The 18,791-nt window shown below is 38.5% G+C and overlaps 1 protein-coding gene across 1 annotated transcript in view; it reads left to right on the forward strand.

The window, feature by feature from the left end:
• The window catches only part of LOC104408900 (plectin-like), a 24,600-nt gene extending 21,434 nt beyond the window's left edge, over positions 1-3,166 (forward strand). The window contains exons 23-24 of the mRNA XM_010018635.1: positions 1-709; positions 1,250-3,166. The exon at positions 1-709 is cut by the window's left edge and continues 2,078 nt beyond it. Coding sequence (XP_010016937.1) covers positions 1-709; positions 1,250-3,166 — 2,626 coding nt within the window. The remainder of the gene's footprint in view (positions 710-1,249) is intronic.
• Positions 3,167-18,791: the final 15,625 nt, after the last annotated feature.

Consider the following 18,791-nt stretch of genomic DNA (forward strand, 5'->3'; position numbering starts at 1 on the left):
GGAAAACATCATGCTGTACAAGGTACAGATGGAAGATCTGCAAGAAAGGCTTAAAAAATGTCATGAACAACTGCAGCAAGGGAAGCAGGCTGAAATGGACTATCACCAGAAGTGCAGGAGACTTGAAGAAGAATTGGAAGCACAGAAGCGCACGGTTGAGAGCTTGAAACAGAAAATGGATCTGCAGCTCAGGGATAGTGAACACAGGTTTCTTTTGTTTCAGAATGAAGTTCAGCAAAATAATAAACTCCAAGATTGTGGATTTAAACTGAGCTGTGAGAGAAGAGGGAATGATTTCAATTACCTGAGTGACACCACAGCTCAAGAGTTTGAGCAGCTTCCTCCACATGCAAAACCTAGCTCACCTTTGTTAAGGCGGAAGCAGGAGAGATCAGGTTTTAAATCTGATCAGGTAGAAGGAAATACATTGTACATGAGTGCTGATGATAGGATGCCGAGAGAGGTGCAGTTCCAGATGTCAAGGATAAACCAATCGGGAGAAGAAAATTCAAACCCGCAGTCTTTTACAGAGTTTATTTCTCAAACGAGTACACAGTTTGAGATAACTTTTGATAAAGGAAGCCAAATCTCTGGAACATCTGAATGGGATACATTGCGAAACAGGAACCTACACAGTTCCAGACAAACTGTTAGGCATGGAGAAGACACGAAACATGAATTAGGAGTGGTAAAACTGCATCCCTTGGAGGTACACACTACATTTTGTGAGGGTTTGCCTTTCTAGTGCTGGTTTTTACTAGTCTGTATGGTTGGTTTTAGTTATACTTTATCACTATTCTGTATTCTCTCTAATGTTTCTTGCCTTGGTGAAGGGAACCCCTTCATTCTTACATGATACAAAATACTATTAGACATTTGTAGCAGGTTTGTTAATATCTAAGAAAAACATTATTTTAAAAGTTTGCGTTGGAAATAGGAATTCACATACACCATTGTATTATTGTTGGTCAAAATAGCTTTGATTAACAGTGCTAAGTTCATATAGTAACAAACAGTTGTTGCTTAGTCTAGTCGTATTCCTGTTATTGAATAAGTATTTGAAATGGGAAATGCACTTTAAAACTCTACCTGTCTATATTTCTCTGCTCTCCAATGCTAGTAGCAATTCTTCTTTCTGATTTACATTCAGATTCTCCCTTTTGTTTCTCTGGTGGTGGATTTAGGAGTGTATTATGTACAGCATAGTTCTGCAGATGTATTTCTCACTGTCAAAAATTCCTATTTACAGATAGTGAAGAACAAGCAATATGACATGCATGTTGAAGTCACAACATTAAACCAAGAAAATGACAAGACTTTTGGTAATGAAGAGAGAATGCTTGAGGGATACAAAACATCCGAAGGGTTTAGGAAAGAAGACTTTGCAAAGATGAGCTCTTTCTTAGGGAGAGAGAGTTTGAAAACTGTTGATGATGCTACTCAGTTGGAGTATTTCACAAAGGAATATGATAATATTAAATTTCAAGGTCTGCGACATGATATAACTGCCAGACAGTTGACTGAAGTTAAACTTCTAGACAGGCTCACAGTTGAGCAGCTTCTTTCAGGGCAGAAAACTATTGATGAGGTTCAGAAAAGTCTTGAAAAATTTTTAACTAAACCTACAGCTATAGCTGGGCTGTACCTTGAATCCAGCAAAGAGATACTCTCTTTTGCTGCAGCAGCAAAAAGAAGAATCATAGGAAAAGCATTTGCATTAGCATTATTAGAGGCCCAAGCAGCTACTGGTTTTATCATTGATCCCACAACAGGTCAGAAATTCTCTGTTGATGATTCGATTGTTCAAGGACTTGCAGATACTGAATTCAAGAGTAAACTGCATGAGGCAGAGAAAGCTGTTTTGGGCTATTGCTGCTCTGGGAAAGTGATGTCTGTGTATCAGGCTATGGAAGCTCGACTCTTAGAAAGACAGAAAGGTAAAAATATCCTCGAGGCTCAGATTGCAAGCGGGGGGGTCATTGATCCTGTAAGAAGTGTCCGTGTGCCTCCAGAAACCGCGGTGCAGCTTGGCTTGCTTAATAACACGACTTTAAAATTTCTGCATGAACCTTCTAGTAATGCAAAATGTTTTCACAATCCAAACAACAGGAAAGCGATGTACTACTGTGATCTGCTGAAAATGTGTTTGTTCAGTGTAAGCAGTAAATGCTTTCTGCTTCCAGTTGGTGAAAGGAAAATAAGCACCCCGTCAGCAGAGAAAAGTCATAAAATTTCTGTAGTAGACGTCAAAACAGGAGCTGAAATGACTTCATATGAGGCCTATCAAAAAAATTGTGTTGATAAAGCTACATATCTTGAGCTTTCAAAACAGGAATTTGATTGGAGGGAGTCAACGTGTTTTGACTCTGATGGGAATTCTTTTCTTTTGCTTACAGATATTAAAACTGGTGTACAGTTTAATATCGAGGAGAACTTAAATCAGGGTAGGATTGGCAGAGCATTAGTCAATAAATATAAGGAGGGTTTAATCACAGCTAATGAGTTTGGTGATATTTTAGCTAGCAGTTCACAGCCAAATAAAGATTTAAACAGTCCTGTTGCAGGGTTCTGGCTTTCTGAAACCAATGAAAGAATTCCAGTCTTAAAAGCTTCACGGAAAAACTTGGTAGATAGAGTTACTGCCCTCCGATGTCTTGAAGCTCAGGTCAGTACGGGAGGCATAATTGATCCGTTTACTGGGAAAAAGTACAGTGTTTCAGAAGCTTTGCAAAGGGAGTTAATCGATGATGGATGTGCTAAGCACATGCAGCAGTGTGAACTGGTATTCACTGGGATCATTCACCCTGTAAAGAACACAGTTATGTCAGCTGTTGAAGCTATGAACTTAAATGCCGTAGACAAAGAAATGGGCATGCGCTGCCTGGAGTATCAGTATTTGACTGGTGGGTTGATAGATCCAAAGTCTCATTCCAGATTAACAATGGAAAATGCAATCAAGAATGGCATTATTGATGCTGTCACAGCTACAAAGATGAAAGATGAAAAATTGCATGCTAAAATTTTAACATGCCCCAAAACAAAGAAGAAGATAACCTACAAAGAAGCTTTAGAGAGAGCTATTTTTGATTGCCACACCGGGCTGCGACTGTTAGAAGCAGCTCAGCCCATGAAAACAGGAATTTCCAGTCTTTACTATAATTCATAATGGAATAAAGATATTAGTACTCATTTTGGAGCCTGCTTTAAAACCCATTCAAGTAATGAAAAAAATCTATGGTGGCCTTACAGAAAACCATAAATGGTGTTTTCTAAAGTAATCATGAATTACTGTAAAACTAATTAGTGCAAACCACTAATTAGTATAAAGCACTAAAACTGGAATTAGATATTGCTTGTTAGAAAGTTGAAACATATAGATAAACTTAGGCAGATTCATAATTTCAAAATGCAGAGTATGTGTTCAGTCTTTACCTGAAGGCCTTGCCTGACATGTAGGTAGTGTACATGGGAAGTTATACTGAGGTTGATGCAGTCAACATTAATGCAAAATGGGCAGATTTAGGTGAGACAAGAATCAGATTCTCATATTAAAAATGGAAAGGGATTTCCCGCTTTGCAAATGATCACAGTGCAGTATTTCATGTGACCTGATACTTCATTTAATACTGCAAAGCAGTTTGCAGACATCATTTATTTTACAAAAGTGGCAGTAGAGCATACAAGGGTTAAATCTGCAGTCCAGTAACTATGTATATACATTAGTAATTTTTCTCACACTGGTATTCCATTCATTTTAGTGGGCTACTCACATCATAAAGCTAAATATCCCAATTTTTTCTCACTTCAGGTAACTTTTTTATTCAGAATTGTTTTCATGCTGTAGTAGGCAAATGAGTTACATATCAAATTAAAATCCGTAAAAATAAAATGTCTTCATTTTTACTTCTGACACATGGAATGGTTTAAGTATGTTTTCTAAGTATTGATGAATTTCAAACTACTAACAGATTGTACCACTGTAAAAAGAAATGCAGAAAGAGATTAAATGTCTCAGTATTTTACTCTTATTGTTCTTGTTTCTGTAGACATAGAAGCAATGTATTCTTCTTAATTGTAATTTGGTAATCCATGTGCATAGACTGCAAAATTCTCATATCCTGTGCTCGCTGTACATATTTGCACCTGAGGGTAATGCAAAGGCAGCAATTCAAAGATGCTTTATATGCAGATGTTTTTTAGATTTTATCTGCTGAGTAATGGCTGGGAAGCTATGCTTTTTCTTAGTATCAGTTATTTTTAAATGAATGTACATGTGTATGAATAAGTACCATAATCATAATTACAAATCATACAAGGAATTATTTTGCTCATGTCTATAATTATGTGGCATTTTTGTTCATACGTCAGATGTCAGTGATGCATGTAGTGATAAATAAAAAGAAACCATTTGATGTTTATGTGATAATATTGCCATTGTGGTAGCATTGTGTTTCTATGGATGTTACTGTTAAATATTCCAACAATTTACTTGTTTTTTGTAATTCGTGGTGCTTATCAGAAATCAATGGAAGAAGAAAAGAAGGAACATGTTGAGAAAGCTGGGGATTTACTGAAATGGGTGTCAAACCTCAGCAAGACACTCAGCAAGGAAGAAGGAGAAAAGACTGAAAAGACAGATTTACCTAAGCAGCAGGTACACAGATGTCTTCTGGTAAAATACCACTTCCTCTTTTTAGGTTTTTGTGTTGATTAAAATGACAAAATACACAGTCCACATTTTACTGAAGATGTAATTTCACATTTGGCTGTGAGTGGGGTGTTGGGTAAATCATATAATTGTAGAATGGTTGCAAAGGACCTTAAGATCGTCTAGTTCCAACCCCCCTGCCATGGGCAGGGACACTTCACACTAGACAATGTCACCCAAGGCTCTGTCCAACCTGGCCTTGAACACTGCCAGGGATGGAGCACTTACCACTTCCTTGGGCAACTTCTGCTGCTGCCTCCCCACCGTCGCAGTAAAGAACTTCTTTCTTATATCTAACCTGAACTTCCCAATGAACATCAATGTTTAGGGACACAAACATCTTAGGAAGAAGCACAAGCTGCTTTTTACAGGCCTGGTGTGTGACACTACGCAATGCCAGTTTAGGGAAACTAGATGCTGCACCCCATAACTCCACCTTTGTTAGAGGGACACTGCCCCCTGGTAGGATGGTGCTTCGTAGGTCTTCCTCATTGTCCTGAAATACTTCAGTGAATAAGATGGAAACTTCTACCCTAACATCAGGAAGGAGAAAGTTGGCAGGAGGGGTCTGAGGGCCAGGTTTCTCTCTATTTGCTTTTAAAAAGTTATTTTGAGGGGTCTCTTACAGGATTGTCAAAAAACCTGCTATTTTAGGGAGTTCAGGAGATGTCAACTGAGAGCCCTCCTTATTATTACACTAATCCACAGGCAGCTGGACTGGCCCATCTTGACACCTTTGTATTTCACTCATACATTGTTGTTGTGTTCATTTGCAAGTCTGACCATAGACTTCCATCTGTGAAGTTTCCTATCATTTTCAACAGCTCCCGTGCTGTCCCACAAAACAGATTTGCGACACCTAAAAAGATTTCAGTAGGTGAAGGTCTACCTACACACCGAGCAGCAAAGGAGCAGAGTAGTGTCTTGTCCACATCCCTTACTGCAGGGCTGGATGTGTGGTCATGCAAACATGACTTTGCCCCTCCTTGACAGCCTGTTTCTGGTGTTTTATTCTGGTCACACATGTTGGTGCCTATTGGAGCCACTGGAGCAGCATGTGCAGAAATAAAGCTTGCTGTCAAGCAGGTCAGCAGTCCTGCAGTTTTGATGGCCACCAGTCCCATCACAATGCTTGTTCATAGGGTACCAGTGGTAGTTCTGTTACTGAGTTTGTTCCTCTATCTATAGGAGGAAGTAAGCTTGTATTTGAACACGTCCATTGGTAAATCACTAATAGTTAGGATCAGGATTTGCAAAAATATTCAACACTGGTCTTTTTCTGTCCTTGTTAATGACAACAGTGCAAATCTTTGTCAGCGTTGGGCCAGTGCTCAGCTCCTTAGAGCATCTCAGCTTACTACAGCAACTCTGGGTGGTATCTTCCCTGCCCAGCCTGAGCCCTCAGTGAGTAACCTGTGAGTTAGCTGTCTTGGCTTCCTCTGGCCTACAGGAGATGGGTGTTTGCTGAGGGTGTTTCCTGCCCTTGTGAAAGAAGTCCTGCAAGGTAGCAGCACCTTCCAGACGTGTCTGATTTTGTGTCTCGAGTGACAGGTGCTGGGACAGGTTTTGTAGAAACATGTACATTTTATAGCTAATGTTAGCTGAAATACATTTCACCTGGAGGAATGGGGTTTCTATAGTGTGTAAGCATAGGCTGGGTGAAGCTGGTGCCAGTAACAGCAGAGTTCACACAGCAGCTGCAGTGACACTAGTTCCCCAAGTGACACATGGCTCCATCTTCTTGTGTAGCACACACAGTGCTTGCTTTCTTTGTTTCTGTCCAAGCAGCACAAGTGGTGGGATTGTGGCTTGCTGGTGGTGATTGTGAAGGGAGACTCTGTTCAAGACCATGTTCAGGCCCTTTGACACAAGGCACATGGGGACAAAATTGTTTGTGTCCAGACCCACATGAACATAGGGCCCAAGCACCTTGCTAGAATTCTCTTAGCGCTTATGTTGAATATATCTCAGGCTTGCTAGTAAGTGTAGAAGTTGCAGACTCCCCTTTGATAATTTGCCCCTGTTCATCCAAAATGATTGCTTTTCTTTGAAGAGACTGCAGACAGTTTCTCAGAGAACTTAGAAGATAAATTCTTGCAGGTTCTGCTGCCAGAACAAGTGCTTTAATGGGGATAGCACAGAAATAACAGCAGGGAGAATATTAATAAATAATTCATTATTTTCGCAAGTGTCTGATACTGCGTTTGTCATTGAATTTCATGAAGGTTTGTGGCTTTCTGGTATGGTTTTTGTTTTGAAGTTACTATCTCTCATTTTGGCGAGCAACATCTTGAACACGTATCTTCATAAAGCTGCTTTAAACTGTGCAAACTATAATAAATGGTTTTAAATTATTCGTTAATTTCAGACAAATAACATGTTAAATTCTATTTGTTTCACTCAATAGTTTTATGATGCAAACAGCTTATTTAACCAAAAGATATAGCACAATGACTTATGTGTATGTAAATGATACAATTTCTTAATAATTAATACTGCTCTAAGAATAGCTGGTTAAAAAGAAGTCAAGTTCTTATATTAGTAAGTCTAGTCCTGGGTAGAAATACTGTGTTGTTTGTTTGGTTTTCTTGTTATATTTGTGCATAATTAAATCTTGAACATGGATTGTTTATTTTTCAGATTTCCCTGCATGAAATGTCAACCAAGAAAGAACAAATAGCTGAAGCTCTGCAGACTACACAGTCATTTTTAGCTAAGCACAGTGACAAGTATGCCTTTTTTAATTGTTCAAATAATGTAAATAAATTGAATCAGTTTGCTTTGAAAGAAATCATATCCTCATCTTACAGTTCCAGTTACTTTTCATGTATGAATATGCCAGGTTTTTTCTATAATTTTACAATTTTGTCTTCCCATTAGGAGAAACTTCATGCAATTCTGTTTATTTCAATAGTTTGGCTAGGTTTATATACCTCTGGTCAGCTTAAAAAACATTAAACAATAATTTTAATCTGAAGTCAAAATAATTAACAAATTAATAGTAAATTAGTACTTGAACTGTATGTCACAAGTTTGTTTCATCTGTGTCTGAAATCAGAGTGTTTAAAATACTAAATTGCTGAGGTATCTTATGACTCCTTGCTAGCTGTTATCTGTCTTGACTGGTAGTCAGTAGACAAAGGCACATGCAAAGGTTAAATGCTTTAGTGATAATTCAACATAAATTCTAGATTAATGTGGCTTCGTTTCCTCATTAACTACAAGCAAATTGTAGCTTTCCTGAACATCTTTGTAATTAGGCTATATTTTTTTTCAGACTACTTTTACCAATTTCCCATGCAAATCACTCCCTGCAGGTTACATATTACTCAGAGATCATAATCTTCCTGTATTTTTTTAATAGAATGACAGATGAAGAGAGAAAGGAAATGGAAAAGCAAGTCAAATCCCTCCAGGAGAGCTACAGCTTGTTGTCCAATGAAGCTTTGAAGCAGCTGCAGGAAGCACAGTATTTGGGTGATGAAAAGATGGAAGAAAAGGTAACAAGATTGAAACTTACATTTCAGTTTCTTTTGAGATTTACTGCATGATTTTGGAACTATACGTGATCAGCAAAAGAAGCTCTGCAGTTAACAGTGTGTGAAGGAACTTGAGATTTAATTGACTGAAGGTTCTGTGTATTTGCTGTGGCATACTGTGTGTGATCTTACCTGTGCACATGAACATTCTGCTCATCAGATTTTTTTGCGAAAAGTCTTAATAATGTGTGCCTTGCATGAAGAAAGATAAACAAATCATTCATCTCTTAACTCTTCTCTTAAAAGCCATTCTTTGACTGCTAGATAAGTCTGTTTCTGTTGCAGAAATGACATCATAAAATAACATGTTAATCTCTCCCATGTATCACTCAGAAATGTCCTAGAAGACATCTACTTTCAGTTTTTCTTAAAATTTATCTGGCTATGAAAATGGGAGCACATAATGTGATTAGCTCTGAGACACTACAAATACATTTGTTAATGGATCTTAATCTTACATATGGAATTCTCAAAAATTATGTTACAAACAAGTGTTCTCATACAGGCATAGAAGAGACAGTGTCTGTAATGAGTTCAAATAAAGTTGCCAGACTGAATTCATGCTTTCCATGCAAACTAAATGCAGTATTTGGTGCTAGAGTATCTGATTCCTTATTGTTGAGTGTATATACAGAAATGCTGTATGCTGTAAACATGAATAGCATGGTGGTTTTGAATCACGTACTGTTTCTGAATATTCTAACCTTTCACAGACATTTAAAGCATGAAAATTTGCCTTTCAGGTATATATTCTATTTGCTCACTCTGCAGTCATTTCTTCTATCGTCTTTCACTAACCCTGTTTATGTACGCAAAGCATAGGTTTTCAATTCACAGATGCATGTTGATTTTAAATCTTTTATCACATCGTGTGCTGTTGAATGACTGACATAGATCACTTGCGCATTTGAGCTGCTAACATTCACAGCATTCCTCCAGGCCTGGTAAGTACATGTTTTTATGCTTATCATGCATTCAAAATCAAAAGAAAATTTAAAACATACAGTCCGAAAATAGTGATAGTTTTTCTTCTGTATTCCTTTTTAGGTGAATACAGTCATTGCTGGTGTCATTGACCAAACGACTGGAGAAGTCCTGTCAGTCTTTCAGTCTATTTTAAAAGGTTTTATTGACTATGACACTGGGATTAGATTGCTGGAGAATCAGCTGATCCTTTCTGGAATAGTTTCTCCAGAATTAGGAGTATGTTATGATTTGGAAGAAGCTAAAGCTCATGGCTTAGTTGATGAGCAGACTCTGTTGCAGTTGCAGGAATTAAGTTATGCAAAGAAGGTTATTTCAGAATCATCATTATCAAATCTTCCAGTTGTTTCAGCTTTAGAGCAAGGTCTAATTTCAGAACCTTTGGCTATTAAAATTCTAGGGAATCAGCTTTCAAGTGGGCACTTGATTTTGCCATCTACTGGAGAAAACCTGACTTTGCAGAATGCTTTCCAGAGAAACCTGGTATCTCCAACATTATATGCAAAACTTCTGGAAAGACAAGACACTTGTAAAGATCTCATAGACCCCAACTGTGCTGAGAAGATTTCCCTTGAACAAATGTTTCATAGAAGCGTAATACACAAAGAAACAGGGTTAAGACTTCTACCTGTGAAACCACAAGAAAAAGGTAGAATCATGTTCAAATGTGGAAGGAGGATAACTGTTTTGAGGGCAGCCCATGAAGGACTCATCGATCGGGAAACAATGTTCAGGCTGCTGGGTGCTCAGTTAATATCTGGAGGTATAATTGACCCTGACTCAGGGAAGCGAATGACTGTTGAAGAGGCCATGAGACAAGGGATGATAGATCAGGACACTGCTTGTGGGATCCTCACACATCAGGTTCAGAGTGGTGGAATCCTTTGTCAGAATTCAGGACAACGCTTGACTGTTGATGAAGCAGTACAATGCAACTTAATATCATCTACCAGTGCACTACTGGTGTTAGAAGCACAGAGAGGCTTTGTTGGACTAATTTGGCCTCACACTGGTGAAATATTCCCTGTATCAACTTCTTTGCACCAAGAGATGATAACAAATGAGCTGGCATTCAAAATACTAAATAATAGACAGAAAATAGCTGCACTTTACATTCCAGAAACTTGTGAAATAATCAGTCTAGATAAGGCTGCACAGTCAGGGATAATAGACATGAATACTGTATCTGTTTTGACCAATGTGACTTTACCAGATAAAATGCCCAATGTAGAAGAATTAGAGTCCCCTTGTAAAAACGCTGCAAAATGGTTTTCGACGTATGAATTCCTGCCGTCTGTATTGCACGACTGTGAGGAGGAACATGAAGATTCTGGCCCAGAAGGCCCTGTATGTCATAATTTAGATGAAGCTAAGAAACTGTTCATGTCTTATCTAATGGTAAATAGTTATATGGATGCAAACACTGGAGGAAGACTTTTGTTATATGATGGACAACTGCAAGAAGCCATCAGTATGTTGCTGGAAGGTGGTGGTGGTGCTGTGTATAGTGCTGATGTGTCAGAAGTGGAGTTTAATAACAAATACATAAGCCAAAAAGGAATTAACCTAAAGTTGGCTGGTAGTGTTCGCTTTAATAATGTCGCATGCAGTGTTCAGGGTGATCTTTTGGGTGCTGAGAATACTTCTAGTAATGGGAAATTAATTCAGTTTGAAGACTGTGAGAATTATGTATCTTCACAAGGAGATCTTCATGTGCATGGACCTGATGTTTGTGATGCTATTGGTACTGAGCAATCAGAATATACACAGGAGACGCTGTTAACTAACCCTACAGGACTTAGAAATGTAATAAGTAGCACTCAAAACTCCATTGACAGAAATGCACTCAGAGGTCTTCCAGAGGTTTCTGAGTGGACAGAACTGTGTAAGCATAATAATCAGAAGGCAAATTCAGGAAACACTGAAGGATATCTTCCGAATAACTTAAATCCAAAGCTCATTTCAGAAACAGAGAAAGGAGATGTTTCTATGGCAGACAGTCTGCATAATGAAAACAGGAATGATAAAACCTCTCAAAATTCCTTGAGTGTGAGTGATTTGTCAGATAATGAAACCTGGGTAGAGCTGCGAAGGTGCACAAAATACGAGCCTTGCATACTGCAAGCTGACAATAGCAGAACGGTAGAGGATAACAGCAATAAAGATGATTTTCAGAGAAGTTTTGGTTCATCCATCAGTGCAGCTACTGAATATAGACTTCCAGAGGAACTGGTTAGGCAGTGTGGTGACATTCTACAGTTTCGAGATAATGCATACAGTAAGCAACCTCTACAGGACTACGCTGATATACATAACAGACTATTCCTAGAGGACTGTCTTTGTGCACATGACGGGCCATCCTTGGAGGATTGTACTGATTTTCAGAGTAAGCTGTTTCTAGAAGACAGTGGAGACATGCACAGCAGGACTTCATTGGGTCATGACACTGTTACACATGATGGACCACCTGCAGAGGACAGTAACAGCACAGCACTAAGGCTAACAGTGGAAGAAAGCAATCTTAAATTCAAAAAGTTACTGCTGGATGACAGTAGTTCTGACTCATCCGTGGAAGAGAGTGATGGCCTTACACAGTCTGAAAGTAACTGCTTTGAGCATGAGTGTGGTGAGGTATCTGCTGCAGATAACAGCTCTCAGCTTGATGATGACGACAGTGATGCCTATGAAACACCTCAGGTTGATGATGATGACAGTGATGTCTATGATACTCCACAAATTGATGATGATGATTGCTATGAAAGTCCTCAAGGTGATGATGATTTTGATACCTTGAAGTTGGGGGATGATGAAACACGAGAGCCAGAATTGTCTGGAACATCAGTTTCAATAGGTTTTCTAGAGGAGAAGGGTGGTCTAATAACCCTTAGAGAAGAGACTAGCTCTTTTCAAGAACTTGCAACTGATGCTGGAGAGAGTGTCCATGTAAATCTGATGGGGCTATCTGAGAATGCAAATACAGCTTCTGCAAGTGCTGAAACTATGGGAAGAATCCCTGAGGATGAAAGGGAACTAGCAGGGAGCTTTGGAGGGAAGGAGCAAAAATTGCCGGTTACTCTGCAAAGTGAAGGAAGCAATGAGGGAGGCCTTAGTTCTTTACAGAAGATGTGTGAATCAGAAGTACAAGACAGAAATGAGGGCAATGAACTGAAAGGGGAAAGTGACTCTTATGAGGATGAATCTGAAGGTTCACAGGATGAGGAAGGCTACGAGGAAGATGATGACAGTTATGATGACTCTGACACTGATTCTGACAGTGATGAAGAAATGGTTATTTTTCATTCACATCATCAATGCATAAGCAAAGGTGATCAGCTGTTACTTTCCTTAGGTGACATAGAAAATACTGGTGAAAATAATCAGAATGTTGATGACTATTGCTATTCTTTAGGCCACAAGGCAGGATATATTTTGCAATTCCAGTCTAACCATGAAAATGGAAGACTATCCTCAGGAAAATGTGAATCTGCATCAGATGTTTCTGGGGAAAGATGTGTTGGTCTTACATGTGCAAGTGAAGAAGACACACAGCAGGAAACAGAAGGTGAATATGGGACTTATGTTAAAAGTAAACACACGTCACAAAATACTACTGAGCCTATTCAGTCTGAAAATACCTTTGACACTAAGTGGCCATCCCGTAAGAGTGAAGCAAATGATAAAGCACAGCTTAAGGCTCCAAGTTGTCAATTTGGTGATACTGTGACACCTGATGTTAGTGTAACAGCCTTCCTAATTACAGAGCAAGCTACTGATGATGATGAAAGTACTCAGACAGATTTGCTTCTCTTGGAATCCTTTACTGATGGCATGAATAAAACCAGTAATGCTATGCCAATGTTACATTCAAGTAATGGGCAAAGACAGAGCAAAGCAGTATTTGCAGAGGAAAAAGTATTGAATGATATGGCTGGGATGGAACAACTAAAGGAAACTGCATCCCAAAGGGACAATAAATTCCTTACGCATGTGCCTTACAGAAGTGATGGTGATAGTTCAGTTAGTGACCAAGTACATCCAGTCACCAGTTGGAAGCATGGTCAGATAGGAAGAGGTTTTGAAATTCTTACAGAAAATAGAAATAGAGTAAATATTATGGAGGAATGTGATATCATGGGGCCAAGTAAAAGTCCCATTCAGATGGAAAGCCTTGGGGAAATATTTGATGCATCAGTAATTAAAGCTGATAGAGAAACTCTTGTTTCAAGTAAAGAAAAAGTAAATGCTGATCAAGTTTTGCTTGATGTTGGAGATGGTGAGAAATCAGATGAATTTAAGAGAGATTTTAACATTTCTGCTTCTTTAATACAACACACAACAGACATAAAAAAAGGTGGCCATGCAGAATTGGATAAAACTGAATCCTGTTGCTTTGAGGACAGGGAAGAAAGGAAAAAGGGTATACAGAATGAAAAGGATTTTCCACTAAATGTGGAGGAAAAGCATTCAAGTGAATTTAACACTTACTCTTTTCCCCCAAATGATATAGTGAAACCAAAGGAAATTAGCATAACTAAAGAAACAGGGAGAGTTATCTGTCAAAATACTGACAATGTTCCTAAAGACTTTTCAGAGAACAATGGTAGTGAATTTTCCACAATAAAAGCAGGTGCTTTAAGAAGCATTGAGGATGCCAAAGAATCAAGGGATGGGAGTGAAGTGCTACCTTTTGGGAGTTATACCTGTACTGGTGATACTGCTTCTGCAATTCCAAGCAGCACAGGGGTTGAATTGAATTATGGTGTCCAGAATGAACATGAGATGCTGAAAAACACAAAGGGAGAAAGTTGCATGGCCAGCGAGACTTCTTCCCTTGGAAATGGTTTCAAAAAACAAATGTCCATCGAGTCACCACAAAAGGACTTGGGACCCTGCAAAGATTTTCAAGTAAAGGGTGGTATTTCACAATCACCAGAAATGTCTGATGCACTAATGGAAGACTTAAAGAATATATTACAAAGGAAATTGAAAATGGGACACGGTTACTGCAAGCAGGAGGGTGAACCCCTAAGTTACTCTGATACCAAAACTTTAATGCAAAATTTACTTGCAATGGTTAGAAACACCCAGCTTGGGAGTGACACATCTAGTGAGTCAAATCTCAAGCAAATAAGCGATGCTATCAGAACTGCATTAATGATTACCACACCGTGTCCAGAGCCAAAGGACAGTGATGCTCTTTCATTGCCTTGGCCTGACTGCAGAAGTCCTGATCTTCTTCATGATATACTCAAGCAGGAATCCTGCAAGCAAAAGATGGCTGATCCAAATGAAAGGAAGAGTGAAGGAGACATGAAAGCTCCCATTCCAAAACTTACTACTTCTCAACTTCTGGAGATTTTTCAAATTTCATCAGGAGATGAAAGTACAAGCAAGTTAGAGGAGCTGATAAGTGGTTTGCTTATGAGCTCACAAGTTGCTGGTACCACCACAGAATGTGTGGGTAAAGGCAAAGTAGATGGGCTTTGTACTCTTTTCTCAACAGAACAGTCGGAATTTGGATCAGAATTTGCTAAGGAGAAAGCACCGGCAGATGACCCAGCTGTTGCTTGGAAAAACGACCAGGAGCATGGGAATACGGACAGCCTGTCCAAAGGCTTTACTGAGCCTGTTTTCAAAACAAAAGGAGCAGTCCTGGAAGACACCTCCATTTGCATGGTAAGTAACAGCAACTGATAACGTGGTATGTGTTCTGTGTGAAAAGAACTGCATGAATCCTTCCAAGTGCTGGAGACAATAATTAAACTGGAAGAATGGTTGAAAAATAAATTATAAATTTAAAATAAATTATGTGAACGCTCCAACCCTGGCGGTGTTCAAGACCAGGCTGGACAGAGCCTTGGGCAACATAGTTTAGTGTGTGGTGTCCCTGCTCATGGCAGGGGGGTTGGAACTAGATGATCTTAAGGTCCTTTCCAACCCTAACTATTCTATGATTCTATGATTAAAACAAGGAATTTTATTGCTTATTTTAAAGCCTGTCCATTTGGAGAACCTTGTCTTGTTAAAACTCATTTTCAGGTCAGTGGAGTACAGCAGTGTTTAAAGTTAACAGAGAAAATGAGAGGACATTTGGCAGTGCTTCAGGATATGAAAAGCCACCTGGATATCCAGCAGCCTATTAGTAACAATCTGGAAATACTAAAAGATGAACTGGAACAACTAGAGGTAAGTAAAGCATTCTTTATGCTCGTACTTCAGTGATGAGTGCTAGGAAAAGCCCTTGGACTAAAAAAAGAGAGATTTCAAATATAATTAAAGTTATTCAGATTTAAATGTCTTTCTTGCTTAGTAGCTTAATGCATTTTATATATATTCTCTTTGTAGTCATTTGAATCAGGACTGGCTACTTTTGCAATTATCTTAAAAAAGGACATGAAATTGACAGAGGAGTTTTTAAAGCTTTGTAACAGGGATATTCCTGCAGAGAAACTTAAAGAGCTGAAAATAAGTTACAACCATCTGCAGGAAGCATTTTTGATGGTCTGTGATACATCTTCAAAACGAGCGAAGCAAATAGTCTCTGCTGTTGACTTGGAAATGGTATGTTTCTTTCAGTGTATGTTTTAACCTGCTTGAAGAAGGTATCTTTACCTTCTTCAAGATAATTTGGCTAAAAAGGATTTTTTTTTTCCTTTATTTTGTTCTATCTTACTATAAAAATACATGTATGATTCTAGTTCATATGACAGAAAATGTAACTAGACTCCAGAAGCATAAATGAATATACAACTTCCCTTTCTAGTCTAAGCTTGCAGTATCACACCAGGAACTTTTAAACAAACTGCAGACATTTTCAGACTGGATCACAGAAAATGGGAAAATTGTGAATGACTTCACAGTGAATACGAATGATATGGAAGAAATGAAGCAAAGTTTAGAGCTATTTAAAGTAAGTATTCTTTATGACAGGTGTTGGTGCTTATTATGAGTGACATGTGTTGTTACTTACTATGAATTATTAGCTAGCTTTTTTATATCTGCTTATTAATCTCTCTTACTGAAACAGATGGATAGAACTAATTCATTAAGATGACAACTACTTAATAATCCAGTAATAAAATCTTGCTGATTAGCATTATCTCTTGAAAAGACTTTTGATAGAGTTTGGCTTACTGAGAAAGCTATTGGTTCTGCTTACATTTGTGGCAATGAATCTGACCCTTTTCGGAAATCTAATTTATAATACAGATACTTCAGTGGTTAAAATTGGGTCTTTATGTATATGATCCAGAAACTTTACTGAATTACCTTACAAATCAATTATATATGAGAATGGAAGATGAGGAAAAATACCTGCATTATACACTCTATGAAATGAGTCATGAAAAACAAATCAGATCAACTTTTTAATAATGTTCATACACCTCTGTAGGTATGAATGATAAAAATGATATTGTTTTATGGCGCTTTAGTAGCGTTCCAGTATGCATGGTAATGTCACGTGTGTAACCATGGGCGGAATTTGCCATACTGTTGGAAATGGGGCTTCTGGTTGTGGAGTCAAGAAGAGGACTGCTTTCAAGTAAATATTTTAACATTTCTGGGTCTTCAGACCTAGAACCTGGAAATGTTAAACCTAAAATGCCATAAATCTCCCAGAGTTGAAGGTCAGCCAGTTGTCAGACACCCATGAGAAAGAGACATGTTCAAGGTCATCTTATTACTTGGACATGGACTGTCCCAGAGGCAAACCATGCATATATTCAAAATGCTGTCTCTGAATGTGTCAGAATGATTCTGTCACGAAGTTTTGATTTACTGTTGCTAAACTGTCTCTGAAAAGTATTTTGGAACAAGGGCTAAGAAAAGAGTGATACTTGTGTTTTATTTGTACTGAATTTGTCTTCACTGCTAGTCGTTTCCTTCTGTTCATTCACAGAGCAGTGCTGCAGAGCTTGGCTGTAAAAAAACACAACTGGAGTCCACTGCGTTTGATGTTCAGTTCTTCATTTCTGAACATGCTCAAGATCTTTCTCCTAATCAGAGCAAACAACTGCTGAGGCTCTTAAATACCACCCAGAAATCTTTTCAGGAAGTACAGGAAGCAATAACATCTCAAGTGGAAAGTTTAGAAACTCAGTTACAGGCAGCACAAGAGCTGGGTGATCAGAAGGTTTGCCTTTGTGTGTAAATGTGTGCTGAGTGTTTCTGTCTATGGATGAGGGATTTTAATACCAGCATGCAGTATTAAGTGTATTCCTATCTTAGGTTTTACTGTTGATGATTCTACAGAGATGGTATTGATCAACTTGGTGAATTTTCATTTTTGTCTTTCCTTGGTACAGTCACAGAAACAGCATGTTAGATTATGCACAGACACGGTTTTGAGCACGAGCATCTGTACAGCCTGAGGTGACCAGGTCTCCTCTTCCTAGCAGTGAGAAAAATTTACTTGAGGTTTCTCACAGGTGTTGCTTAGCAGCTGCATCAGTAGTTAAATAAAGCAGTGGACGCTTCCAGCTGCAGCTGTATTGAGCAGTGAATTTACTATCACACCATTGATCATCACTTCTGTCCTGCTGTAGTTGTTATTTTCCTTTAATTTGCCAGGTCTTGACCTTTTTTTTTAGGTTGTTATAGTCAAAGAACCAGATTTGCTACCATGGCTTATTTTGACTGAGACAAGTTAGAGGGACAAACATGAGTAAATCAGTGCTGATATTTGCAATTCTAGGCATGGGCATTGGGAAAGCTATGAGTTCAGTTAGGACAGTTATGTCTTCAGCTGGCATGGCTGCAGTTGGCAAGCATAAGTAGCCTTTGTAGAGTCAAAGGAGGCTGATAAGATGCTGCAGTGTAGCTGCATCTCCTCTTCTCTCATAGAAGCCTTCTTAAGGCTCGGAATAACCACCTCGGCCTCCAATTTATGCATAATGAAAGGTGTTTTAGCATTCTGAAGACTTGTATTATTTTGCCATTTTAAGAACATTTGTTTCCACCATATGTGAAAAATGTGAAACTGAGTAAAGAAAGGGCACAGATAACTTCTGGGACTTAGTAACAATAATGAGCTTGCATGTTTGGTTCTTTTCTACTGCTTAAAAAGTCAATATTTCTATTCAGGTAACATATTATGCATACCAACAAACACTAACTCACAATCACAACTAACCTCTGTTTTGATATCCTTTTTTCAGAATTAATAGTGTTTATCACAGGCTTCAAGCAGTTAAGAGACTGGATTTTCACTCCTGTTGTTTGGAGATTTCATCTTTCACATGTGTGCATGGCCAGACTTCTACTGGGCAATTCCATCAAACATGGTCTCTTTTACTTACAACATACTTGAGGTTTATTATCCATAACTTCTGTATGTTCATCTTGCTCTTTGTACCACTTCGTACCACTGCTATCATGTTTACAGCATACTTTTAAAATGATTGCTTTGCAATATTGATGTTCAAAGGTAATTCCTATTAGAGTGTCTTTTAGTTCCTGAAGTGAGGATGTTTTTGTTTTATTGTTAAATTGTACTTGGCTCTCATATAGGATGTGGCTGAACGGCAGCAGGCATGACAAGAGAAAATGCCGGGAATATG

Source organism: Nestor notabilis, unplaced genomic scaffold (assembly GCF_000696875.1).
Source record: "Nestor notabilis isolate BGI_N333 unplaced genomic scaffold, ASM69687v1 scaffold15357, whole genome shotgun sequence".
In the NCBI taxonomy this organism is placed as follows: Eukaryota; Metazoa; Chordata; class Aves; order Psittaciformes; family Psittacidae; genus Nestor; species Nestor notabilis.